Source organism: Astatotilapia calliptera, chromosome 9 (genome assembly GCF_964374335.1).
Source record: "Astatotilapia calliptera chromosome 9, fAstCal68.1, whole genome shotgun sequence".
Lineage (NCBI taxonomy): Eukaryota > Metazoa > Chordata > Actinopteri > Cichliformes > Cichlidae > Astatotilapia > Astatotilapia calliptera.
Window position 1 is genome coordinate 10,373,346 of NC_137430.1, and position 26,818 is coordinate 10,400,163.

The 26,818-nt window shown below is 40.9% G+C and overlaps 2 protein-coding genes across 4 annotated transcripts; one reads left to right on the forward strand and one right to left on the reverse strand.

The window, feature by feature from the left end:
* Positions 1 to 1,688: 1,688 nt before the first annotated feature.
* Positions 1,689 to 12,459, forward strand: LOC145431064 (DIS3-like exonuclease 1). Its single transcript, XM_080306383.1, has 9 exons — positions 1,689 to 2,122; positions 4,142 to 4,234; positions 4,317 to 4,605; positions 7,038 to 7,273; positions 8,458 to 8,612; positions 8,788 to 8,966; positions 9,057 to 9,202; positions 9,866 to 10,037; positions 11,607 to 12,459. The coding sequence occupies exons 1-9, from the start codon at positions 1,884 to 1,886 to the stop codon at positions 11,922 to 11,924; spliced, it is 1,827 nt and encodes a 608-aa protein (XP_080162509.1). The 5' UTR covers positions 1,689 to 1,883; the 3' UTR covers positions 11,925 to 12,459.
* A 756-nt stretch (positions 12,460 to 13,215) lies between these two features.
* Positions 13,216 to 25,528, reverse strand: LOC145431066 (TIMELESS-interacting protein-like). Of its 3 annotated transcripts, XM_080306389.1 has the most exons (9): positions 25,460 to 25,528; positions 23,926 to 24,029; positions 20,877 to 21,024; positions 20,328 to 20,418; positions 19,067 to 19,142; positions 18,636 to 18,758; positions 18,486 to 18,549; positions 17,491 to 17,703; positions 13,216 to 13,671 (listed from the first exon to the last, which is right to left on the reverse strand). In XM_080306389.1, the coding sequence occupies exons 1-9, from the start codon at positions 25,506 to 25,508 to the stop codon at positions 13,427 to 13,429; spliced, it is 1,113 nt and encodes a 370-aa protein (XP_080162515.1). In that variant the 5' UTR covers positions 25,509 to 25,528; the 3' UTR covers positions 13,216 to 13,426. The 3 variants fall into 3 exon arrangements, with proteins under 3 accessions (XP_080162515.1, XP_080162516.1, XP_080162517.1); XM_080306390.1 differs by lacking the exons at positions 23,926 to 24,029; positions 25,460 to 25,528 and adding an exon at positions 22,190 to 22,437; XM_080306391.1 differs by lacking the exons at positions 23,926 to 24,029; positions 25,460 to 25,528 and adding an exon at positions 22,129 to 22,387.
* Positions 25,529 to 26,818: the final 1,290 nt, after the last annotated feature.

Below are 26,818 nucleotides of genomic sequence, written 5' to 3' on the forward strand. Positions count from 1 at the left end.
CACAGCTTCGAGGGAACATTGCCGGTACCCATTCCTAACTCTGTTCCACATGTGTTATGTTTCCTTCAGGATTAGCTAAATAAGAGAGGATTATTTTCCATTTATTAAACTGCATTTAGCTACTCTTTCGTATCACATTTACTTTGGGAATGCACCAATTGGTCCACATCCTGTTTATGCAGGGCCCACTTTTAAACGGTAAATTGCTGAAAATGTAGCCATATATAGCTCTTTTCTGTGTCTTGCACTCCTTTGCATAGATTGAAGCATCTGTGTGTTCCTGTTTTGTTGAGTGTATCTGTCTGTGTGGCTGTTGAAGGCTACTGAGAGTGTGACCTTCACAGTTCACCAGAGGACCATCTATTACATTTGTTAGGTTATGCGTTTTTGATATTATTGCATCCTCACTGGCACACTCAGTCCTTAGTGTGGGCTTACCCTGCTCCATACCTTGTTAAGGATAAAGAACTTACAACCTGGAAGTAGATTATATCTCCCATAGTGAGATACAGAGAATGGTTGCTTACCAGGGTAACTCTGGTTTTCTGAAACCCAGGTGATGTTTGGTTTTCACCTCCAAACAATCGCAGTCAGAGATCAGGTGAAAGAGGAAAGAGCAGAGAGCGTCAAAATAAAAGGGAAATTATGGGAGCAAACACCAGAGTTTAACAATTGTTCATCACTAAATACAGTACAGATATTTTAATAAGGAGAGGTTATTTGAAAGAATGAAATTGATTTACTGATGAACAGAATTTAAACAGGTGATTTGCCGTTAGACTCAGATGGCCTATCTCAGCGGAACAGAACCCCGTCTGTGAAAAGGATTAGAGCAGGAGCCCCGAGAGCCTGGAAGCTGGTGGTGGAATGGTTGAATGGAGCATGAGTGATGAGATGAGGCGTGTACAAGGAAGAATAACCGAGGACACAGCATGAATGCTGATTGGCCTGGAGAAGGTGATTGGACTAGACCACTTCAGGAACGCCTTTAGCCACACCTCACCAGGTGTAGACAATCGGCAGTTAAACCTAGGCAACACCTGAAGACAACTGCATTTCCACTGTAAGGAGTGTAAGGGTTGCAATGGGCTGTAACAAAGGACAAGCACAGATGAGTCCACTATCATAGACTGGAACATCATTCATAACTTTTTATGTTATAAAGGGGGTGGCAGTAGAGCTTCTGTGATTGGTCACATCAGAGAGTGCTTGGTTATCAGAGAGTTACCATAGTAACCAAAGGTTTTAAAGATTGCAATATAGCTATTGTTGTCCAGAGGGGCCGATGGTGCGATATGGCAGCCTCGCTTCTGTCAGTCTGCCCCAGGGCAGCTGTGGCTACAACTGTAGCTGCCTCCACCAGTGTGTGAATGTGAGAGTGAATGAATAGTGGCATTGTAAAGCGCTTTGGGTGCCTTGGAAAGCGCTATATAAATCCAATCCATTATTATTATTATTATTATTATCAAATCAACAAAATATTAAAGAATCATTAAATATGTGGAATAGTTCATTCTTTCCTTTTTTCATCAGTGGTTTACACACTGGCTTGCAGGCAAAATGTCACTGGTTCGATTGCAACCAGAGATACAAATCAGGGTTGTGCCTGGAAGGGCATCTGGTATAAAACTCTGCCGTATCAAAAGATGCTGAGCTATCAGGTGTGGTGACCCCTTGTGACAAGGGAGCAACTGAAAGTGAAACACTGTTTTGCTTTGTCTTTGTGTAAAGTGTCCTTGAGTGTTTTGAAAGGCGCTTAATAAAATGTATTATTATTATTATTATTATTAATGTTTTGTATAGAATCATAACAAAATGTGAAAAGTTCAAAAGACTATGCGGCTGTTTAGCTGTGCCTGTCCGTCTGCCATCAGCTGAGAGAGATGCCGGTCAACTCTCTGGAGAAGCCGTGGACGGTAGACCCCTCTGAGGTGGCAGAGCGGCGGGATCTTAGGGACAGTCGCCTGGTGTTCAGCATCGATCCACGCGGCTGTGAAGATGTAGACGACACGCTGTCTGTACACAAGCTCCCCAACAGAAGGCTGGAGCTGGGAGTTCACATTGCTGATGTCACTCACTTTGTCAAAGAGGGTTCGCTCACAGACTTGGAGGCACGTTCAAGGTGAGGAACTGGTTGGAGTGGTTGGGTAGAGTAGGTGGGATATAAAAGGATAAAAGAAAATTACAGCATCTTGCATAAGTGTTCAGAGGAACTTTCAGAAGTACAAAGAGGCAAGAAAGTTGTTGCCTGAATTAATGTTGCATCAGCAGCATGCCTTGTAGCGCAATTATAAATAACACAGAGGGCCACCTTAAATAAGGCTCGTGTCTGATGTGAAGCATTAAGCCTTAAATGTCTATCATTTAATCACATGTAGAAGGACTTCACAGGGTCCATGATGGCTTTGAAAGTATCACTGGCACCAGGAATTGAACCAATGGTCAGCACATTGTTGGTTCAATCCCTGATGCCTTCGGGCTTCATGTTAAAGTCACCTTGCACAAAATACTTAACCCCCAAATTTCCCTGGATGCATCCGTTAGTGTGAGTGTGCATGTGAGAGAAAATGCTTAAAGGTATAGACTAACGCGCTGTATGAATATGTGTGCGAATGGACGAATGCTGGTCGTGCTAAAAGGTGGTTGGGGTTCTCACAGTAGAGAACTGCTACACACAGAACACAGTGGTCCATGTTGTTACGAAGAACTTGTGCTCATTTTGAGTACGATGCCATTAACAGGACAGGGGAATGTTTCCGCTGTGGGAAAGCCTGAGTGATTTTCACTGTGGCCTTCATAAACATATATTACTACGGGACATGGCAGCCATACTTGTACACAACATTCAACCAGAAGGTCATGCAGCAAAAAAAGGAAAAATGAGTCCGCTTCCAACTAAATTAGTTTTATTCTACTGAGTGGTAGAAGTAAAGAACAGTGTGTCACACATCATTTGTTTTCAGATCCCCTTTGTACAGTTACGGGTGTCAGGAAAACACCGGAGGTCACATGATGGCATGTGACCTTGAGTACCTGATGTTAATGGTTTGTCTATAATTGGCTTTCAGTGCATCTTATTAATAAAGAGGATGATGATACAAGACAGTTGAACCACAGTAATAGAACAAGAAGATATTCATCTGTGTTTATGTCCAGATATATGCACATGTTCTGATTTATTTATTTATTTTGTGCTGTATTGTACAAATGAATAAAACTGAGTTTAAAATATCTGCAGTAAATGAAGTGAAGGTCGGGGCTGCAAAAGTAATGCTTGCACTTGATCTCCACAAATTTTCCTTCCTGGGAACATGCAGCGATGACACCATGTGACAGGGAAGCAGCCCAAAAAAATTTGTGTCACAGCTGAACGGCCGACAAATCTGCAGCAAATGCATTCTGCTGTCATCTCGGTGTAATCTCGCTATAATCCAAAATCTCTACGGAATTCTTTCAGCACCTTGTTGAGTCTTGGAAGTGAAGAAAGGAGTGTTCAGAAGGCAGAAGTGTCTAACCCAGTGCTAATAAAATGTATCTGATAAAGTGTAGTCTGCAGATAAATTAGTAAGAAGGTCCATGAAGTGCATGTCGTTTTTTAAAGGCAGCAGCAGCAGCAGCAGCAGCATGTACAGAAGATGATTGAGAGCCGAGTGAGGAGAGAAACTCCGTGTAGACTGTTAACAACGTGCACTTATAAAATAATACTGAAATCTTACTATATATTTTTTATGTTGTGATTTTTAATGTAGTTTTGGTCCTCTGCTTTCTCTCTGACTTACTCTAAAATTCCATTTTACATTTCATAGCTGTCCACAAAGCAGCGTGCAGATCACCCACCTGTCCAGCTCGCCTCCACACTTTAAAGAAGTAAATTAAAATCTCATGATTGTGGTTTGAAGCCTTAAATTCTATTTCAGAAAATGGGGAATATTTATTAAATCATAAGAAAAACATTTTGCTTATTTATTTCATCCTTCCTGACTTATTAATAAACAGAAGGATGAAAATGACAAAGGTGGAACAAACTCTGAATATTTAGTACTTATTTTCAAATTATGTCTCACTTTTGATTAGAAAGAAGATGATAAAGCTGCTGCTTTGATCTCATTGCCTTTTTATATTTATTATGTCACTTCTTAAGGGCTACAACCTACTACCTGGCAGACCGCAGGTACGACATGCTGCCTGCTATTCTCAGCGCAGACCTTTGCTCACTGCTGGGAGGTGCTGACAGGTTAGTAGACTTCCCATCACACGTTTCATTTTCATATGCTTAAAATGCATGCTAGTTGTGTAACTGACACTTTCAAATTCAGGTATGCAATGAGCGTGCTTTGGGAGCTTGACGCAGAATCCCTTGAAGTCCAAGAGGTCTGGTATGGTCGTACACTCATCCGCTCCTCCTATCAGCTCCACTACGAGCTGGCTCAGGCGCTCCTCAACGGAGAACAGGTTGAGGTAGCGGAACTGGCCAACCTGGGTCCTCAGGAAAAGGGTTCTAAGCTAGCTCAACTCACTGAGGCACTTGAGATGCTCACACATGTAGCCAGACATCTTCGGGCAAAGAGGGACAGAGGAGGAGCGCTGGAGCTGGAAGGAGTGGAGGTATGATTGGTTTCTTGTATCTTCATAGAGTATTTTGTGTGTTTTGGTAATGTGTGTACTTAACAGTAAGACTATATAAATAAAGACTGCAAACATTTAAGGTTCATGTTCTTAATTGAAAGCGTAAGCATGTTATAGCTGAGTGTCTAACCCTAACACATCGTCATTACTGACGTCTAACATACGACACAAAATGATTCAATGAATCTGAAGTGAATCAAACAAAGTAAACCGTGCACATAGCTTCAGTGGAGAGAAATCCATTCTGCACATTAAAAACTGGAACCACTATCTTTCTCGCACATTTCAGCTGCAGAAGATTCTCCCTTCTAAGCTTCTGTCTAAGTGAAAGTTTGACTTAACCTCTGTGTTTGGTCATTTTGTCAGATGACATCATGGTTAGAAAATTCAGTATCAGTCACCCCGAAACACTTCATACAGCCGAGGGGAGGAAATCAGGTCAAAAGACACCTGTGGAAAAGGGCCAGGGATTAATGATAACTAATGATTAAATGGAGATTGGTCTATAAACATGTAGTCAGTGATAATGATGACAAAGAGGTGATGATGATGTTCGGCGTCATCATGAGAATCCCCCAGCTGCCACGGTCTATTGCAGCATAACTAAGGGAGGATTCAGGGTCACCTGGTCCAGCCCTAACTATATGCTTTAGCAAAAAGGAAAGTTTGAAGCCTAATCTTAAAAGTAGAGATAGTGTCTGTCTCCTGAATCCAAACTGGAAGCTGGTTCCACAGAAGAGGGGCCTGAAAACTGAAGGCTCTGCCTCCCATTCTACTTTTAAATACTCTAGGAACAACAAGTAGGCCTGCAGAGCGAGAGCGAAGTGCTCTAATAGGGTGATATGGTACTACAAGGTCATTAAGATAAGATGGGGCCTGATTATTTAAGACCTTGTATGTGAGGAGCAGGATTTTGAATTCTGGATTTAACAGGAAGCCAATGAAGGGAATCTGCTCTCTCTTTCTAGTCCCTGTCAGGACTCTTGCTGCAGCATTTTGGATCAGCTGAAGGCTTTTCAGCGAGTTTTTTGGACATCCTGATAATAATGAATTACAGTCGTCCAGCCTGGAAGTAATAAATGCATGAACTAGTTTTTCAGCGTCACTCTGAGACAGGATATTTCTAACTTTAGAGATGTTGCACAAATGGAAGAACGCAGTCTTACATATTTGTTTAATATGTGCATTGAAGGACATGTCCTGGTCAAACATGACTCCAAGGTTCCTCACAGCGTTACTGGAGGCCAAGGTAATGCCATCCAGAGTAAGAATCTGCTTAGATACCATATTTCTAACATGTTCAGGACTCAGTACAATAACTGAATGAATTTAGACGCAGGAGTCTTCCAGGTCTTTATGTTTAGTTTGGTTTTTTGCTGTGTTATTTACAGAATTACAGATGGATACCATATATTTCTTTTCATCGATAATAAATTATAGTACGGTCTAATAGAGACGTTATTTTTAAAATCAGGCGTCTAAGCAGAACACGTTCCTCAGCAGAAAACATTTTATCAGAAAGTCATTTCAGTGAGAATATTGGAATAAAGAAACCAAGCACTCCACTGTGAAACCACTGACAGTTTTCACATTAGATCACAGCCATTTATCTACAGCGGCTGGTCGGCCATCTGTTAAAACCTCATATGGACAATTCCTGTTGTTCTATAAGATGCTCTCTAATAGGATGTCTTGGATTTATTTATTATTCAGTTATTGCATTCCTGTTATGGCTGTACGCACACAGAATATTGATATGAAGTAAAAATGATTCTCTCGGGTTGCTTCTGGGATAGTGGAAAAACCAATATATTTCTAAAAGTGTGTTTAATGATTGAGCTGCCACCCAAAAATCAAGTTCTTATCTTGACAAAGCTGGATTATTGACCGCTGGTGAAACATCTGTTGTCCTGAAGGATAAGGACAACAGATGTTTCATCTTGATCTATTATATAAAACGGCCAAAACTGTGTTCAAATCCAAACTTTCTGGCTTCTTTTGGTTCCTGCTGAAGTGCTTTGGGTCCCCTCAGTTCATCCTTAGTCTGAGAAAAGTTTTGTTCTCTCTTTAAGGCACATTTCCTTTGAGCTAACTTAAACTCTGATTGGCTGTCCACTATAAACAAAAAGCATGAACAGCAGATCGGTGGAGTTTCTGTGCCCATGAGCAGAGCTGTGTGCCTGTTAGGGATATGTGTTCTTACTGGTATGATAGAGAGCTGAACGTAGGAAAGACAGTAGACTGTTTTCAGGTTGAGATTCATTCACATTTGGTTCTCCGTGCAGCATTTGTTCCGGTGGAATGGTGCATGTTCAACTGAGTTAAAGTAAACTGTAGTAAAATGTGGCCCACTGATGCATTTTCATATTCTTTTTCATTGAAGTCACGTTAGAAGCATTTTCCCTTTTCAGGTGGGTGCCCAGCTGGATGAGGAGAGGAACATTACGGCCCTGGTCCCTCGTCAGCCCCTGGAGGTCCATGAGACCGTGGCAGAGTGCATGATTTACGCCAACCACTGGGTGGCCCGCAAGATCCAGGAAGCTTTCCCCAACCAGGCCCTTCTAAGGTGTCACCCACCACCACAACAGGAGCTATTCAACCAGCTGGTGGACACTGCAAAGGCCAAAGGTTTCACCATTGACACCAGGTAATGTTTTTGACTGTTCAGTATAGAAACTGAGGAAATGCATATTGTAGTCCAACGCACATCATGTTCAGACACACAAGTGTGTGAACCTGAAATGTTTGATAACACGGGGACACACTCAGGTGTCACATGAGCAGTCAGACAAGAAGAAGACATGTTCCTTCAGCTCAGGTTGAGGTTGAAGCCAAATATGCTTCCAAACCAAAGACTAGAACATATGATGAAGCATATCTTGCCTTTGGCTTCAGCTTCACAACAGCTGTCGTGGCAAGGTCGGTCTCCCCGACAGAATTAGTTTCCCCTGCGTCGGGAGCACACGCTGGGCTGTCCAAATCACGGACAAACAGGATCCCACATTCTTGATTTTCAGTTCACAAACACTTCTTATAACGACTAACTACTCCTGAAACTTTGGAGGTTTTAGCTCTTTACACAGTAAAGTTACAGGATAAATATAATTATCAGGCAAAATGTCCTTCGTTTGTTAAAATAATCCCGTCTGATACCACGAGAGGACAATAAATATTTCATTTTCTGTTGTAACCCTTAAACTGAATGGTAATGTAACGACACTCAGGTTTCACTTTTTTACAAAACTAAAACATCACTACTTCCACGTCTGACTGTTTGTAATGGAGGCGGCGTAACCTGGATCCACACTCCGTGCCCAGCGAACGCTCGCCACGCAGGGGGAACACATGCTGTCGGCGATGCCGACCTCGGCACAACGCTGATCCTGCCGCAGTTTGTTCCCCGGTTCAAATCCCGGACAAACAGGATCCCACAGCTGTTTATGCTTTTAAACCCGTTTTGCACAGAGAGCAGTGTTGAATATTCTCACACGGGAACAAAACAAACAACTCAAATAATTAAAGATGGTTTGTTTTTCTGTTTTTTAAAAGAGGCAGTGATTTATTTAATTACAACCTGTAATCTATTACAGTTAACTTTTATTTGTTTAACTGTTTACAAAAGGTCTGAGGATCTGAGGCGTGGAATGAACTGCAATGGAGTTTGAAAACAAAATATGAATGTGCGGTTGGAGGATTGTGGGGGGGGGGGGGTTAAACCAACAGCAGAACCGGTCCCAGGACAAGAGACATGGTGATGCAAGTAGCTTTGTGTCACTGACTGCTGAGATGAGAGGCCTCACTCATCCCTGGTTTCTGGCTCTGTTCCTTCAGGTCCAACAAGGCTTTAGCTGCCTCACTGGACCGAGCTGTGGACCCACAGGACCCCTTGGTGAACAGGTTGTTCAGAATGATGGCCACCACTGCTATGTCACAGGCTCTGTACTTCTCCACTGGTGCTCATCCTCAAGACCAATACTACCATTATGGTACGATACCGCTGCACAGCTTTTATTGGCTGCACTAGAGTTTCAGTGTGACTGTGGGTCAGTCCATCCATCACACGTCTGCACACACTTGTCCAACGTCTGTTGTTTGTGAAGAATTATTCGACTGAGAACTAGAAAGAAGGCTAACGTGCTGATATTTGCTTCGTTGTCGTAGGTCTGGCTCTGGATCGCTACACACACTTTACCTCACCCATCCGTCGGTACGCAGACATTGTCGTGCACCGCCTTCTTACCGCAGCCCTGCACATGCAGAGGGGCGTTGTATCTGGTAAAGCACCAGCCAGTAACAAAGAAGTGGAGGAAATGGCTCACCATGTCAACAGCAAGAACAGGGTCAGGGGTGTTTTATTGTTTGTGTTTTTCAATGATTCACCTCTTACTCTATTAACAGAAGCTGTGCTGACGTCTGTGTTTCATTTGCAGGCAGCACAGGCAGCCCAAATGCGATCCACAGCACTGTTTCAGTGTCTGTTTTTCAGAGAACGAGACCCTCAGACAGACCCGTGCTGTGTGGCTGACGCTGTTGTCTACTCCATTCGAGACAACGGTGTCTTGGTGTTTATCCCAGAGTAAGAACCTTCAGTCCTGTGTTTTGTTCTGCAGTCTTCTTCTTTTCCTTTGTTTAATGGAGCTGTACAGCAGCTCACAGACGGCCAACCACTCGTGTATTTTTAATAGACGAATTCAAAGTTTATGACAATGAATGAATTTGTTGGAAGATGTAATTGCACGCTAATCAATGTATATTTAACAGTATACACGCTAGTTTTATTTTCTCTTAAAAAACCTCAAAATGAGTTTTAAATTGTATAAATTTACTAAACTAATTCCTTAAACATTTATTGTGAGCAGGGAAAATCGGCTAAAACCCCGAATCTTTTCTCTACCAGGCTTTAAATAAGTTAATTGCATTGCTGAAGTTGAGTCTGTGGGGAGGGACGGTGCTTTGGAGCCAGCCTTGTGTTTGTGGCACTTCTACGTTAGCTTAGCTAACCTCTGGAGGTTGCTGCTTGTTTATTGCAAGGAAAGTGTAATTTAATAACATCAGTGTTCTCCATGCTTGTGGTGTTACAGGGATATGCAATATTAACAGTTTATTAAAATGTAACCTGTGGTCATTTTGAGAAGGCTGTAGAATCCATGTAATGATTAAAATCACAGGGCGCAAAGCAGGTTGAGTAATATCACTGAGTAAGTAAGGCTGCCTCTGACCACAGCCATGTTGTTCACAGGTATGGTGTGAGGGGGCCTGTGTATCTGAAGAACAAAGAGGGCCTGGTGGTGGTAGCGGGACAGGACGGCAGCTGTGATTGGCAGGGTGGCACTGTGCGAAAATACCCGGACCGCATTACCACCACCTCCAGCTGTGGCACCTCCACCTTCAAACTGTTTGACCACATCACCGTAAGTCACAGAAAACGCTAATCAATCATTTTAGAAGGTTTCCAGCAATGCAGCGCCTAAAGGCGACGATTCCAAATATATATGCATGAGTGTATATGAATCACAGGTTCATACGACTACTGGATCTTTTGTGGTCCAACATTAAGAGACGTTTTATGATCTTGTTGTGATAAAGTGTTGTGTGGTTGCTGCTTTGTTAGCTAATCTCAAGGTAACAAAACGTCAGTAAGATGAATGAGACGAAAATGATTCCTGAAAATAAATCATTTAAAGTTATTCAGTTTATTGTTTTTAAATATTATATGAAAACAAAAACATAAGTGTGGGGGGGGGGGAGGCTCTCCTCCAAGACAAGAAATGTAATGCTTCCAGTTTGTGGCGTTTCTACACAAACCTTTTTGTAAAGGGAGATAAAAAATGACAGTGGGCGGTAATTGTTTTCACATAAACGCCTTTAAACGCTGCACGGTCGCACTCTCTCTCTCGCACTCGATAAATGATCCATTGTTGCTCTGCACACGTTTGTTACCACAAACGTCGCATGCACTTATGTCATTGTCATGAGACACTCTTGCAAACAAACTCACGGTTTAGTAACACAGTAGAGCAGCGTGTTTACGGGACAGTAACAGTAATCTAATTACCTTTTTTGCAACAGTAATCCCTTACTTTACTCGTTACTTGAAAAAAGTAATCTAATTATGCGTTGCTGCCCATCACTGGCGTCAAGTTATATTAAGTTCAGGCATGTTACACACGATGATTGTGAGGAATAAGTGCATGTGATTTAAGCAAAAAGAGCAGGAAACATTACCCTAAGGTTAGCTAACAAAAAGAAACTGAAGTAACGGTGTGTTATTCTCACATCTTTGGCTTTAAGACATGAAAAAGTGACAGAGTACTGCTGCTTCCACTGTTATCAACATCTTTTCTTTCTTTCATGGACTTATCCTGGGGTCATAAATGTCAAAGGGCAAAGGCAATGCTAACAACATAGCTTACTGATGGATGATGATGGATGACACATGTGGCCAAAACAAGATAGAAAGAAACATTAGCCCAAACACAAGTTGTCCACCACAGCATTGACTGCTGTCAAGCTATGATCATATCAAACAAAGAGATGATGATGATATTCAACAAACAAATCAACAAAACAACAACCTCACTGTGACACTTGACCGAGGTCACAGTGTTAATGAATGTTTTTCTCCCCCTCTGCTCCAGTCTCCACGTCGTGTGAATGTTAGAAAGCACAGTAAAGAAAGTTCGTGTACGGATGGATGAACGTTTGTTACATTGGATACGTGTGTGTAACATACGTATCCAATTTATCCTATTTATGAACAAAATTGTGGCACAGTCGGAAACTTCTCCACTCTACACCACTGTCTACTTAGCTGTGACGCTGCGCACAGTGCTGAGAGGACTGCTGTTATATATTACGTCACAAACCTTAAGTGGGCCTGTCTTTGCATAGCATTCCATTAGACTATTTTCAGTAGGTGCCATTACTGTGTAGTGATCGAACTGAGGAATACTGTGACTTACGTTCTCTGCTCTCTTCAGGTTCGTATTTCTGTCCACTCTTCAACTTGCCACGCTGACCGTCTAAACCTCGAGGTCATCAGCAACAAGCCTCACCACAGTGCCAAGTCCCAGCAGCCCAGCCCTCAGGGCCGCAGTCAGCTGGTCAAAGAGGTGGTGCGTCAGAATGAAGAGGCGCTGGCTCAGGAGAAGACAGCCCGGCGCCCCAAACTCTCCAAAGAGGAAAGAGAGTTTCGTCAGAGCAAAACTCCCAGTCTGTACTCTATTCTGGAAGAAATCAGAGAGTTGGCTCTGATGGATCTGGAAAGGGCTTCACGCCTCCCGGCAACAACAGCATAGAAACGCTGTAGCCCAGCTTTACCTCCAAGCAGACACTTGTGAGAACTGCACGCTGTGCGCTAACAGAACGGTGATCATTGAAGATCACTCGTGCTGAGTCATCCAGGTCATTCTTGTAGCTCCAGATTGTGTGTGGACAAACCACACGAGTGTGTGAAGTCACAGGAAAGCAAACACAATATTAAGTAAAAACATGTCCCGCCATCTTTTTAGAAACCAGAGTCAAACCGAATCAGTGGATACGTTTTGTAAAAGTTAGTTTTTAAAATCACATCAAGTTAAACTTAGTTGTAAGGAGGATAGGGAACGTGTTAATGCCAGTGAAGTGTCAGCAGTTACTTTGACAAGACCTAGTACTCACTGCAAATGTGGTTCAATCCTGCAGGAAACTAGTCAACTGCAGCAGGTTAAAGAAGTCTGGTAACAAAAGGCTTTTCTCTCAGCACCAGTGATCTCAATATCTCACTGGTGGGATCAATGTCTTGTGTAAATTAAATGTCTTGTGTTATAGAACCATTTTTGGTGAGTTCACACATATTGTACTACCTGTGACCACTTCATACAAAACCCAGCACGAGTATTGTTCTGGAGATGATAAAACGTCCACTCGTCCATTTTCTTCTGCACGTCCTGGAATCTGTCCCAGCTGTCATAGGGTGAGAGGCAGGATACGCCCTGGACAGGTCACCGGACTGATAAAACTTCATGTCACTCATTAGCAGACTTTAAAATAAACCCGTAGAGTAATGAACACACCTGAGGTTGGTTGTGTTGGAAGTGATGTATAAAACTAGGATGTATTTATCTTATAGTTTGTATATCAAGAGCCTGTATAGAAGACACCAACACCAAGGACATTTTTATTGTTTGAACTGGTAAATAATCAGAAGCGTTTTTTGGTTTGTGGATTTTAAGATCGTTTTCTAGAACTACCAACAGAAATATGAACTGTACATAACTATTTCAATATGTGTGCAGTGGCCTGTAATTAAAAATGGTGTTTTCATTAGCGCAGATGGAGCCACTTCATCGTGTTGCGTTTCATGTCCCTGCAGTAGCTTAAGAAAGAACTGTTCATAATTGAACGAGCACTTAATGCTTGGAAGAGGGTGATGGTCAGTTGACAGCTCACATACTACACACACACAGAGGCCTTTTATAGAAACATGTTTGCAACCAAAATTCTGCCAATAGTGAAACTGGAGAAAGAAGATGCATCAGAGCAGGAACTGTGGATCAGTTCAAATATTTTTCTGTAACAGATACCAACACATGGTAAATACGTTTAGGATTTGGACTTTTAAAAATAAGAAAAACATTTATTTCCATTGATTATAAATGTCTTTGCTAACCCAAAGCTGACGTCACAGTAGGAACATGTGCTCAAGATATAAACCACCAGAAATGCACAACATTACTCGAATGAGCAGGCACGAACATTGGGAAACCTTTAAATCTGCTCACTGCCAAAGCTTTTCAGCAGAAACTGCTGCACGTGAACTTTAATCCCCCTCTACACAGTCGTTGCTGAGCTGTTGCTCAGGGCTGAGGCCGGTCTCAGCCTCAGCGGGCTCAGAGTCTTTGGGGGGAAGCGGGCTGGTTTGTTGCGTGGAGGTGTTGTTGGAAGGCTCGAGGTCAGGATCTTCTACAGTTTCATCTCCATCAGTAGAACCTTTGATGACATTTGGTGAGGATGCAGCTGGAGGTTTGTCTCCTAACATGTCAGCAGTCTGAGAGGCTGAAGGGCCTGAAAGGGTTGAGAATTAGAAACAGTGATGGTTTCAGTCAACACAGACACACTCAGTCTACTACGATTTATAAAAGACAGGCAAAGCTGAGATAATGAAAAATGAAACTGTAAACTGCAGGGTTCAAACTCATTGTTCAGGGTCAAATTTAAGCACTTTAAGCACTTTCAAGGTCCATTATCAAGCTTTTCCAGCACATTACCAAAAAAACAGTTTGCATGTTCCACTTTGCATCACCTCAGTAAGACCATGTAAAAATTAAAACAAATCGTCTTAGGTTGACTTAAATGTTCTTTGTTCCTCTTTTGTTAAAACAGAGAAAAATGCACCACACAAAAATACTGAAAAAGGAAATGGTTGTCTTATATGCATATAGTGCACAAACTCAAAAAACTCATTTCTCTCAAAAATGCAGATGTGCAAATGTGAACAAATCAACTTGTTAGAGATGCTCATCTCCACTTGGAAAAAACAACCACACAAAAGAAGAAATCTGCACAAATGAACAAGTCTGCTCATCAGATATTGATGCTTCTTTCCTACGTGACACAACAACAGGAGACAGATGTTTGGTACTTTAACTAGTTAAGCACCCACACCACCAAAAATGGGGGAAAAGAGAGGAGATCACATTTAATCGGTTATAACACGAGGTCAGAAATATAAGTGCAGACATGAGTGTCCACAGAAGCCTCTGAATCTCAGCTGTAAACCATTTCTACAAACACCAAACAGTTAAAAGAGCAGTTACATCACCATGAATCTGTGGACAGGTAACATCCATATTTTGATTTATGATTTTCTGGAGTTAAATGTGACCCAAAGTATATTTTATAGCATATAAGCTATAAAATACTTTTAAAAATTAGGTGAGGGAAATAATCATTTTTTTCTATGTTTGAGTCCCAGTAACTTTGACATAGTAACATCTGCAGTAATATTTACCCCTCTGATGACAGCTCACAAGCGTTAGCTTTATTTTGATACCAAGACTGTTTACACAGAGTTTGTAATTGCAGAGAAATACTCCATTTATTTTGGCCTCTTCATTTTCGAGCAGGAAGCTCAGAAAAGCCCTGGGGGCCTAACAGGTCAAAGTTCATTCCCAATAAAACTAACTGTGAGATGTTTGACTACATTGCTCTCTGGATTATTGTTACAGTCCTAAATGATCAGCTTTAAAGTGTTTGTGCTAATAACACCATGTACAGTAAGACAGGCATGGAGAACAGCACTGACGGGAGGCTTTGAACAGATGACACACTCAGTTCAATTCAACATATAAGACTTTAAAAACGCACAAACATCGACCTAAAATCTATTTATTCAGTCCATCACCTGTCATAGAATTATGTCAAATAATAATGTATTGTTCATCTCCCTTAAATAAACAGGCAGCCTTAAAGTATGAAACATTCATTCATTAAAACACTAAAATGTGTCTGTCGTCTCCGTGGCTGATAGAGCCCCACAGGCATCAATGTGAGCTTAAAGCCATTTATAATTTTTAAATGGTTTAATGTGTCGGTGCTCACGATAAACACATTTTGAATGAAAGCCAGGGAACTTCAGCAGCACAAGAAATGGCTTCTTTGTGCCCACATGCATCAGTCCCTCTTTTTACCAGTTTTTCTTTAAGGCTTAAGTTGGCTAGTTAAGTGTCGGACTAACGATTAAAGCTTTCACTTGAGTGAAGTCACTAATATTACTGCTACTGCTAAGTAATGTTAGCCAAGTTTAAAGCACACTGCATAAATCACCATGCCATAACTAACTGCTGTGCTAGCACTGCCGTACTCTATCACACTCAGTGCATTTCAATCATTTCTCCAGCAAGTTTGATAGCTAGCAAAATAATAATCATAGTTTTAAACATTAGCCTGTGTTATGTACACATACTCGAAATTATTTACTGTCATGTGACTCAAGAGTACAAATTCCTTCAGTGTCGTTTTCCATCGAACACTCATTAAAACAGCACGAACCCTGAAACTGCTTATTAAAATAATATGTATGTAAATAATAGTATGTTGCATTATAAAAAATTAAGCTTTTGACTGCCCTCCAGAGTTCACGTTAACTTCAGATCTCTGGAAGCTACACTACCCGAATGATGTCAGCTGTTTAGTTTCTATACTGGACAGAAAAAAAAAAGGGGGGGGGGGGGGTGGATTGGCTCCTCTTAAGGAGGACTAATGACTAAAATGTGAAAGTTTAAAGTCGATGAGTAAATCATGCTCGGGTAATACAATGGAAACGGTCTCATATCACCATCTAGTGTTATAAACTGTAAACACATTTTTATGGGTGAAGGCTCATAATAGAGACCGATCAACAGGTCATTTTCTTTTCTATGGGTCTCATTTAAATCACATTACATCATTTCTGCGGTAAATGAGGACCCTGAAGAACGATTTAATGTCACTGTTAAAGATTTGTAGACAATAGATCGCAGACAGCTGGCTCCGCTTTAACTAAAGAGGAAGTAAAAACAGTTTGGATCACAAGTGTAAGGCAAAAACAAAAATACTACGCCTAATTGAAGCTGACATCAGACAGGCAGTAAAGAAATCAATGTTTTCTACATGCTTTGCCTCTTATTACCAAACTCCACACTAATGTGAGGAATCTCTGGTGGTTTGGACGAACTGTGCAATACGGGAACTCGTCACTCGACCTTCAGGGTTTCTGGTGGATATATACACTAGATCCACTTCACTATATTGTAAGGAGTATTCACTCACCACCCATCATCCAAATCATTGAATTCAGGTGATCCAGTAACTTCCACAGCTGTATAGAATCAAGCACCTAGGCATGCAGACTGCTGCTACTAAGTGGAAGTGTTTGGGAACGACAGCAACTCAGCCATCAAGTGGTGGATCACGTAAAATCCCAGAGTGGGGGTCAGTGGATACTGAGGCGCACAGAGGTTGCTAATTTTCTGTGGAGTCCATCGCTCCAAACTTCACGTGGTCTCCAGATTAGCTAAAGAACAGTGCACAGAGAGCTTCGTGGAATCCATTTCCATGGCCGAGCAGCTGTAGTCCAAGCCTTACATCACAGAGTGCAACGCAAAGCAATGGGACACAGCGGTGTAAAGCACGCCGCCACTGGACTCTAGAACAGGAGAGATGCAGTCTATGGAGCGACGGATCACAGTTCTCAATCTGGAAAGCCGATAGACAAGTCAATTTAGCAGTTGCCAGGACAACAGAGCTCCAGGTTTGGTGGCAGGGGGATTTCGGTGCGGGGTTGTTTTTCAGAAGTTGGGCTCAGTCTCTTCGTTCCAGTGAAAGGAACTCTTAATGCTTCAGCATGCAAAGACATTTTGGCTCCCGACTTTAAGGGAACAGTTTGGGGATGGCTTCTTCCTGTTCCAGCATGACTGGGCACCAGTGCACAAAGCAAGGTCCACAAAGACATGAACTCTGGCATGGGAGTCCTGACCAGAACACCACTGGGATGAATGAGAGCAGAGATTTGGAGCCAGGCCTTCAACATCAGTGTCTGACCTTACAAATGGTCATAAACTCCCATAAACACTCCCAGAAGAGTTGAAGCTGATATAGCTGCACAGGCGGACGTCGTGAATGGGATGTCACTCGAGTTCATATGAGTGTGGGGGCAGATGAGCAAACACTTTTGGCAATATACTGTACATTCAATGTTTTGCTTTTTGTATTTTCATATAAAGTTAATACACCAATGAAGCTAGATGATCCTTATGAACCTTCGCTGGATGTTTTGTAGCAGAATCATTAATTATTTCTGTTATATTGTGTCCCAGCTGTATGATACATTTTTGCCATTCTTACCAATTTGCTGCTGGCGTGCGCGCCTCTTTTCCAGGGCCCGCTGTCTGTTCAGCTCAATACGTTTCTGCTGCTCTTCGGTCAGAGAGGGAGTAGGTGGGGGAGCGAGGGCTTCGGCAATCTGCCCTTGGGGAGCATTAATAAAACTCTCTCTGCTGAACAGATCAGGATCCCCAAATGTTTCCAGTTCACGTTGTACCTCTTCGTCACCAGCACCTGAACACAATTTCAAGCAGTGCTGATAATTAAGTCCTGTGGAATATGGCAAGTATTTCCTATGTGCACCTGCAGGTGTGAATCCACCGTAGGGCTGTTCGATACAACGATATATACAAAAACGTCTATTTCATTTTACGCTATCGTTTGTTTCGTGGTGTCGCAAAATAAACTGTTTACGGCAATATTTCTTCATGGTTCTGATGTCACTGTAGTAAAGTTCTCTCTTTCTCTTATATATAACCACACTACGGACGGACAAGCGCCTGTTTTTATGCGTTGTCGTTAGCAACAACGACGGTAAAACCATCGCGTGTCCGCTTGTTTATGTTCCACATAAACCTTTCAGAATAAAGCTCAAGATCCTGTTGAGGCTTTTCAAAATAAACGGAATCACGTGAAAGAGCAGAGTGTTTACGGATGAGAAGTAAAACAGAGCCGCCAGGTGCTAAAAAATAAACCTTAGACTCAAACGTTAGAACAGGCTTTCCCCCGCAGCACGCCGTGTAATAAATACTCACAAAGAAAACGGCGCCGTTACAACTTCTGTCTAAAAATGTGTCGTTTCATGCATCGGTTAAAACACTCGACTCCAGCTACATGACGCGCAGCTGGAAACACTTCACGCAAGTCGAGATTCACAGAATTGACAGAAAATGTTACATTTCTGTGATTTATATCGTTATCGGACGATAGAATTCTTATATCGGGAGATGAGACTTTGGTCATATCGCACAGCCCTAGTCCACCGTATCCCCATCAGTAATGATTTTTCTTCTTACCATCTGTACTTGTAAAATCTTCATGTGTCAGGGGCATGTCCAGTCGTATTCGTTTAAGACATGTCTATAGAAGAATGAGTAAAAAATTACAAATTCTGAACATTAGGAATCCCACACGCTTGCAGGAAATATTCTACTGCTTCCTCTCACCTGCACTTCCTTTTTGCTGCCGAGCCTTTCCACTTTGTCAATAAAATCTTCAAATTGCAATTTGGGGTACAACCTGTGGGCCCAGTTCTCCATCTTCTGCATCAGCAGCCGCAGGTCTGCAGCCTAATGGGGCAAACATCAAAAACAGCGAGTAGTGATATGAAAGAGGGCTGTGTGTGATAGGACGCTTCTTCTTCCCACTAAAAAATGACTTCCAGTCATTGGAACAAAAGACATCTTAATTTGGTAAACCAACCTCTGGTTCCCCTCACTCATTTTTGACCACGACAGAAAGGGCAACTTTTGACCTTTTAGTCTCAAACCAAATTTAGGACATCTAATTAAAAGCTGACAGGCCAAACAGATTTAGCTCAAAAACCAATGTTCATTCACATCTGGTAATTGGTGGGACAGATGTTATCATATCCTACCTCGTGTCCTTTGCCTTTGAACTGGATATTGTCAAAGAGAGTGCCCAGAGCTGGAAGCCCTCGATCTGATATCAGCCTGGGAAAAAATATTAAGACTAAGTTAAACCATTAATGGATTACAAGCAGGGTTAGCAGCACATCCAGGCGTATTTGGCTTATCCAATTCAGGATCGTGGATGGCTGAAGCCCATCCCAGCAGCCAGGTCGCCAGCCTGTCACAGGGCCAACACAGACAGACCCTCTGAATGGAAATGTCAGTGCCTTCAGATGTACCATGTTCAGAAGGCAGTAGCTTGTTGGGGGGGGGGTGTTTGGTTTTCAGGGTGCCCACAACCTTTCTTTTCCTACCTGTTTGTACATAAGGCAGTATAATGAGAAATAGTCAAATTTCTCCATCTAAAAATAAAAAATAAAAAATTGCTATATATATATATATATTTATAGCAAAGTTGCAATTAATTTGAATATTTTATCAAATGAAAATCTATGTTTTTCTTTAATACAGCTTGCAAGTTTTATCCTAAGTATAATCGACGTTCTTACTTAAAAGCTTATTTAACATCCTTTGATTTAGTATAACTTAGTTCTGTCCAGGAACATTGTGAACAGAACAGTAACAGAGGAGTGCCACTGGAACACCCACTGGGAGACTACTGGGAACGAGCCTGACTTATGGTTGGCAATACTAACCAGGTTCACACTATAGGTGTACAGAGACTGGAAACATCTTTCTCACACACATCCAGGGATGTCTCCAACGCTCTGACAATTTTCAGTCTGGGAATTTTGCCCATCCAAATGATGAAAACAACAATGGTGTTAGAGTCTTTCTTCTTTAAATGACTGGCAGAGTGAAGCTGCACCATCATCACACAGATGCAGTCATTTGTACCCGCCGCTAAAGCGTAAGAAGACGCTGCAGTACTCTGCGAAACGACAGGTGTCGCCACTCAGATAATATCACATCACTTTTTTTGTGCAAAGTTCTTTCCACAAACTTACGTTTTCAAACATTTGCAACAACTCTGTGTGTCAGTGTGTCTCTGAGCCTCTGTGCACGATTATTAGTGAAACGGTGATAAAAACCAGTGCAGTCGCAGACTCGTGTTCAACCTGGCTGCAACACTGACAGTCTGCACACGTCAATCAATGATTTTGGCCTCCTTGTGTCCCAGCTCACACAAGATGACATCAAATTCCTATTTAAATGCGCATTTTAATGCATTTCAACCCTCTGTCGTGATATAAATGTCTTTGCTACCTGTGGGAGTCCAGCTTGGGTTGGGGTCTCTTCACGCCTCTCCTTTTAGCAGTAGGGACATCAGCCAGCTGTGATACCTCACCTTCATCTCCTGCATTGAAAACACATGACAACAGGATGTGTTTCTAACTCATTCTGTTGGCAGCGTGGCAAACTTCAAGCTTATCTTTAAATCCAGACAAATTATAGACTGGAGGTTACAGAAGAAATGTGCTGGTTTGAACAGTATCTGATAGGTTTCATTTGCTCACGCAAACAAAAACATGTGTGTTGTTATTGTTAGAAACATCCAGTCTCAGAGAGATGCTGAAAAACCAGTTCATGCATTTGTTAATTCTAGGCTGAACTAACAAATTCATTATTATCAAGCTGTTCCAAAAAGCTTTGTGGAAGGACTATGAGAGGTTGTATTTCTCCCACATTAGCCTTTTTTCCTGAATCTTATTTTTCTATGATTCTTCATTAAACCATGAATTTAAAATACAAAGTTCTGAATCATCACATCTTAAAGACCTCATAGTAATCCTGTAAGAGCACAGCAGCATCTACCATCTGCAAAAGGGTCTCCTTCCTCCTGGCCTCCCCGGCCTGGGGAGTGTGGTGGTGGGAGTGGGGGGAAAGCTTCATCCTCTATGCCGTCATAGTCAGGAATGTCCTGCGGGCTATTTTCCTGTGGGTCAACCATGGTGAGTCGGTCCTGGAGACAAAGTAAAAGACGTGTGAGCCCCAGTCGTCAACAGCATCAGCATTAAGTTACATGAATTTAACTGCAAGTTGAAAAAATGACATTTATTTCTGTAAGAGTAATTCTTTACTGTGTTACAACATCAACATGAAAACCTAAAAAAACTGGCATTTACTTTTTTCTTTTTTTACATCAACAGGAGGAGCTGTACAGACACTCATCCCACCTGGAATTATACCCCAAATTCAGAAATGTACTATTATGATACATTAATGGTCCATTATGTTTGTTTCACAGTTATATACATAATACAATTTATAGATTTGTATATATTTACATTCTATCAGGGATGAACTGGTTGTGAACCTTTGGGCTGATAATGACATTTAAAAGTTACAATTTGGATGAATTATTACTGCGATACTTCTTTTGGACTCTGTAGTACCACAGAAATATCATTAAAGTAACAGGTTTGTTTTAAAGTCTTTCAGCTGTTCCGTAAGCATCATCGTCATCATCATTTATATAGCACTTTAAAAACACACCTGGCAGACCGAAGTGCTGCACAATACAAATGTAGTAATAAAATAGCAAAAAACAAACATAGCAATAAAGTAAACTCTTGAGCCAAAATGATGTGACACAACTAGGGCTGCCACAAAAGATTATTTTGATAGTCGACTAGTCACCGATTATTTATGCGATTAGTCGACTAATCAGATCATCATCCACTGGACGTAAAACTACAGCTTATTGCACCATGCAGCATATGCTCTTATATAACTATCATTAGCTTATAGCTTTAAGCTTTTAAGGTGCTAACTAAAAATAAAGACAAGATGATAGTTTATTCAATTTTAATGAAATTTGCAGATTGTTTCGGTGAAGTTTAATAAACTCCTTGCTATCTAAAATATAACAGGACAACGGAGTATATTCTCCAGCATCTCACACTTCTGATAATCAGCTGTCTGCTTGACGTTTATTCAGCTGTGTAAAAACTATAACTTTAATCTCAGACAAACCGATTTACTCAGGAACAAATAAAATACTAAAAAAAAAAAAAGCCAAACAACAACATTTTTAATTTATCTAAGTGACTCATATATATTTAACCTGAGTAGCGAAAGACGGCGGTGGGTTTGAAAACAATTTGCCTGGAGTCCGGTGTTCTCACCGTGCTAGTGACCTAGCCCCCGGCTAGCTATCGAGCTAGTGGGTAACAGACGTCTCTGAAAACGTCGGAGCGCTTTTGAAAATATGTGGTGTCCTGATAAACTGAGCCGATATTTGAGGTTTACACAGCTACATTCTCGGCTGAAAATATGTTAAACGTTTATTTTGTGACCCAGAAAGAATAATAAGAGTAATATTAAAACTAACTAGCTGCCGCCATTGTTGTAAACTGAGCTGGGCCGCGCTATGAATTCTGGGACACAGCTGCTTCTTCTTCTTCTTCTTCTTCTTCTTCTTCTTCGGGGTTTAACGGCAGCTGGCATCCTTGTACATGCAGTGCTGCCATCTTCTGTTTCAGTCCGTTATTACACTCTTAAATCCTGCTACTTATTCCTGCGTCTTTTGGGATCTTACAAAGCTTCAAACGACGCGTCGACTATTAAATCAGTCGTCGACGATTTTGATAGTCGACGTAATCGTGACTAGTCGACAAATCGTGGCAGCCCTAGACACAACACAGACACAAAAGGAAATCTTCTACATTGTTTTGCTGTTCACACAAGTTCTAATGCTACCCTTTGTTTCTGGAAGGAGACGATTTTCTGTCCAGTATTAAAGTTCAAAGAACAGGGTATCCGTCTCCAGTGGGCTGCTAAACAAGTTTACCAGAAAAATCAGACCCACGGTCATGTTGTGTCACTTTGAGTGATTAGTCAGCAGCAATAACAGGGAATGACAAACTGACAGACTTTGGATATAAAACAAACAATTTAAACATTTAGAAGTTAAACATCTTCTCGGATTCCTTTTGCTGCACATGTCTATGTATGTATTTGCTGTACAGTGTCATTTGTTTGGAACATTAATCTTGATGTATACATAAACATTTGATTTAAAAAACGTGTTTAAAAATGAACACTGACACAATTAAACACAACACTGGTGCACGGTGACTGCAAACAGAAGCAGCTGCTTGTATCCTCCTGTGCATGGATCCGTGCTCTCTGTTTATTAATAAAAGCCAAACTTCATTAATGGTAAGTGACAGAGATCTGATGAGTTCTTGCTGGTTTGTATCCACAGGAGGATACAAGTAAAATCCTCTGCAGGTTAGTGCAGGATAAGCAGGCAAGTTTACTGTAATGTGATGGATTTAAGTAAAGAACAGTGTGTGACTGGTGCACAGTGACTGTGGTGCTCATGTCAGAGTTAGATTACATCAAGTGTAGCAGAGATTAACTTAAACTTAAGCTCATGATGCTGACATTCATTCACTGAGCTCCACCCACATACCAACAGTTTAGTGTATAATATAAAGACAGTGTACTGTCAGTGTAGAGAAAGGAAATCAGCCAGGACAACTCATGAAACATCTGCAGACATCTGGATGAATTCACAGAGAGCAGCAGGTCAGCTGATCACAGCCTGTACATTAAAAAAAATCTACTGGAGCTCTCAATAGAAATGATTGTGAGCTGTGACCCTTTTCCCCACACTGAGCCACTACAGCTGATGTTAGGGTTGAATCCTGCTGAATCCCACTTTAACATCTTCCTGCTCATTTTGATGTTTAGAGGCAACGTCACCGTCTAAGATGTAGGCATTGTATACATTGTATACATTATTTCTACATTACATTAATATTGCACAAGGTTCACTTAGTTTAGCATAAAATATACATACTGTATCAGTACTTCAGCTTTTAATGGAGTATTTCTTAACACTAGTATCTGTCACCTTCTGTGTTGAGCTCATTGTTTTCTCTGCAGTGGCTGAGCTGAGTCCAAGTAGCTGAAATTTCCTCTGCTGCTCCGTCAGACTCTTCTCCTCCTCCTGATCAGCTGGGACACAAAACAGAACTTTGTTAAGCTCCACACTGCACTGAAGAGTCAAAGTGTCTCATATGTTCATCTGAGAACACACAGAACACATTTTAGCTTCCTTGGGTGGACAACTTGTTTGAAACAAACACAAAAGGTTTGAGCACCGATACCAAATTCAGCAGTATGGCACACCAGTACCAGGAGAGCAATTCCTCTTTAAAATATGCCCTGGCCAAGAAAAAACCCGACAATATACGTGTGCCGTGAGAAATGATAGATAGATAGATAGATAGATAGATAGATAGATAGATAGATAGATAGATAGATAGATAGATAGATAGATAGATAGATAAAATTTATTTCAAACATGCAAATATAATTGAAATAACAACAGAAAAAAATAAAAATAACAAAACTTAAAAATCATCAAGTTTTCATGTAAATATCTATGTCTACAGAATGTGTGTGCTCGAAAAGGAGTAGGGTGAAGTTTTCTTGTTCCTACCCCCTTATTTCAAATTTCATTGCTTACAAATCCATATCCAGGATTCAACATTATTTGATCATATATTTAACTATGTACAAGTCTAACACATTGAACATACACAAATAAAACCATTTTCAGCACATAAACCAGAACAACAACAAACTACATTTTTTACATAAACTAATCACTCTGTTTATAACAGCCGCTTAATCTCTGAGTTTATTTTCTATCTATGTGACAAAAACCTTAATGAACACTTAAGGTTGGGTTACTCCGGCCTTGATTTATAAAAAATGAGGACACAATGAGACAACTCAGTCACTGAGAGGAAGATTTCCTATATTCATGCAATTTATTATTTTTTGAACAATCCTGTGAATTTTTGTATTGATGTACTTGTCTTGATTTCATCTGTATATCCGAGTGGGTGTAGAAATCTGAGCCATCATCTGAGTAAGCCTCATCACAACTTTGCGCTGATAAAGGCAGCTGTGTTTTAGCCTGGAACACATTTATTTTTACATTTCTCATAAATGTATTTCATTATAGCACTTTTACCGCCAACATGTTGGGTCTTTTGGAGCCGGAAGTGACCTTATATGGAAGAAGGGTGGCGCTAGCTAGCTTAGTTAGCAAGCTGCATTCATAAGCTGTGCAGGTGCCACAGAGATGCTAAGTAGCCTTAATAACAGACTAATAAAACAACACAAACTCTGATTACAATGAGCTCATTTAAAAGCTTTCTTCTAATAAATTCTTTTCTTCTCTGTGTTTCACAACCTTTTGGTGATATCTTTCTGTGAATTAGTTTAAAGCAGCTTGAGTCAATTTAGTCAGATTTTTTTTTCCAACTTGTTCACAAAAACTTGAGAAGAGACACCGAGGAGAGCAACAGAAAGCCTCATTCAGGAGCTAAACTCAAGATTAACTAGACTCGGATTAATATTAGCTCGATACTTACCTTTAAGTGTTAAATCAGTCTTGACAATAATCGGAGAGAAAAACGCCATAAAGCGGGAACTCGGCTTCTTCTTCTGCTCTTGTATTTTTTGGCGGTTAAAGCTTTAAGGCGCATTACCGCCACCTGCTGGACTGGACTTTTCATGTCCCAAACATCATCGATTGGGCACAAATTTGTTGGAGTTTCTGTTAATAAAAAAGATGGAATTCAAGGATCTTGTTATTTGGTTTGTTCGTTTTCACCATTTACTCTACAATTTTCTGCCAGTGTATAGCAAACCCCACAGCTCAAATCAATGAAGAATTTAGTATTTTTAACATATTGCTTAAACTGGAACCAGCAGCTATATAGGCCTAATTTTTAATCCAAACATGTGATAGAGGTTTACCACCAGGAGAAGCAGACTGTAAATAAAAGACTGTGCTACTGAAAACTGTTAGTCTGACTTTGGATTGTAAATATGTTTCCTTTTGTCACTTCTGTATTTGTATATGGCTCAAACTATTTGTTATGAAAGCAAAACAAACAAACTGATGTTGTCTCATCAGATCCAGTTGTGACATTAGCTATAGTTTCCGCGGAGGGTACTTGGTTCTGTATGACAGCACAGCTTTTAGGTTGAATTCAAGCGCTTGAGTACAGCCTGATAATTAGAGGCCTGCAAACTGTTTGCTGATGAACTTTGGAAGTAAAAGTACAGACAGCTATAGAAGACACAGGACACGAGATGGGTTCATTATTTCTTTTGAGTTCCATGTAACAATCCGTAACTCTGTAATTAATGAATGTGCCATTTAATCTTGGCTGCAGCCAAGATTAAATGGCACATTCATTAAATGGCTAAAATGGGTTGGCTGCCGTTCAGCATTTAGTACAAGTCAGCTTTTGATCAGAAAGTTTTCTGGTTTGATCCCTGGCTGCTCCAGTCTGCAGGCGAAATATCCTTGGACAAGATTGTAATCCCAAGCTGCTTTCTGATGCATCCATTGGAGTGTGAATGCTTTATAGAGTTTGTGAAACAGTTGTACGTGTGGTCAGATTGTTTTGTATTTGTGTGTGGATTGAAGCACATGTCTGAGAGCACATCAATCACGGCACATATTTTTTAAAATCTTAGTTTAAATAAAGTTTTTGATTATTTATTATAAAAAAGAGATGATATATATATAATGCAGTGGGCACTCCACCAGCTAACATGTCAGTTAATTTGACACATTGATTTATTTATCATTTCTTTTTCTCTCTCAGCTTTTCAGCTCCATATTTTTGCCATTTCTTCCACACTCAACTCTGTTCTACAAGGTGAGCCCACAGTTAATGTAGGAGAGGGCAGGTGGCATTAAGAGATTTGATTGGGCA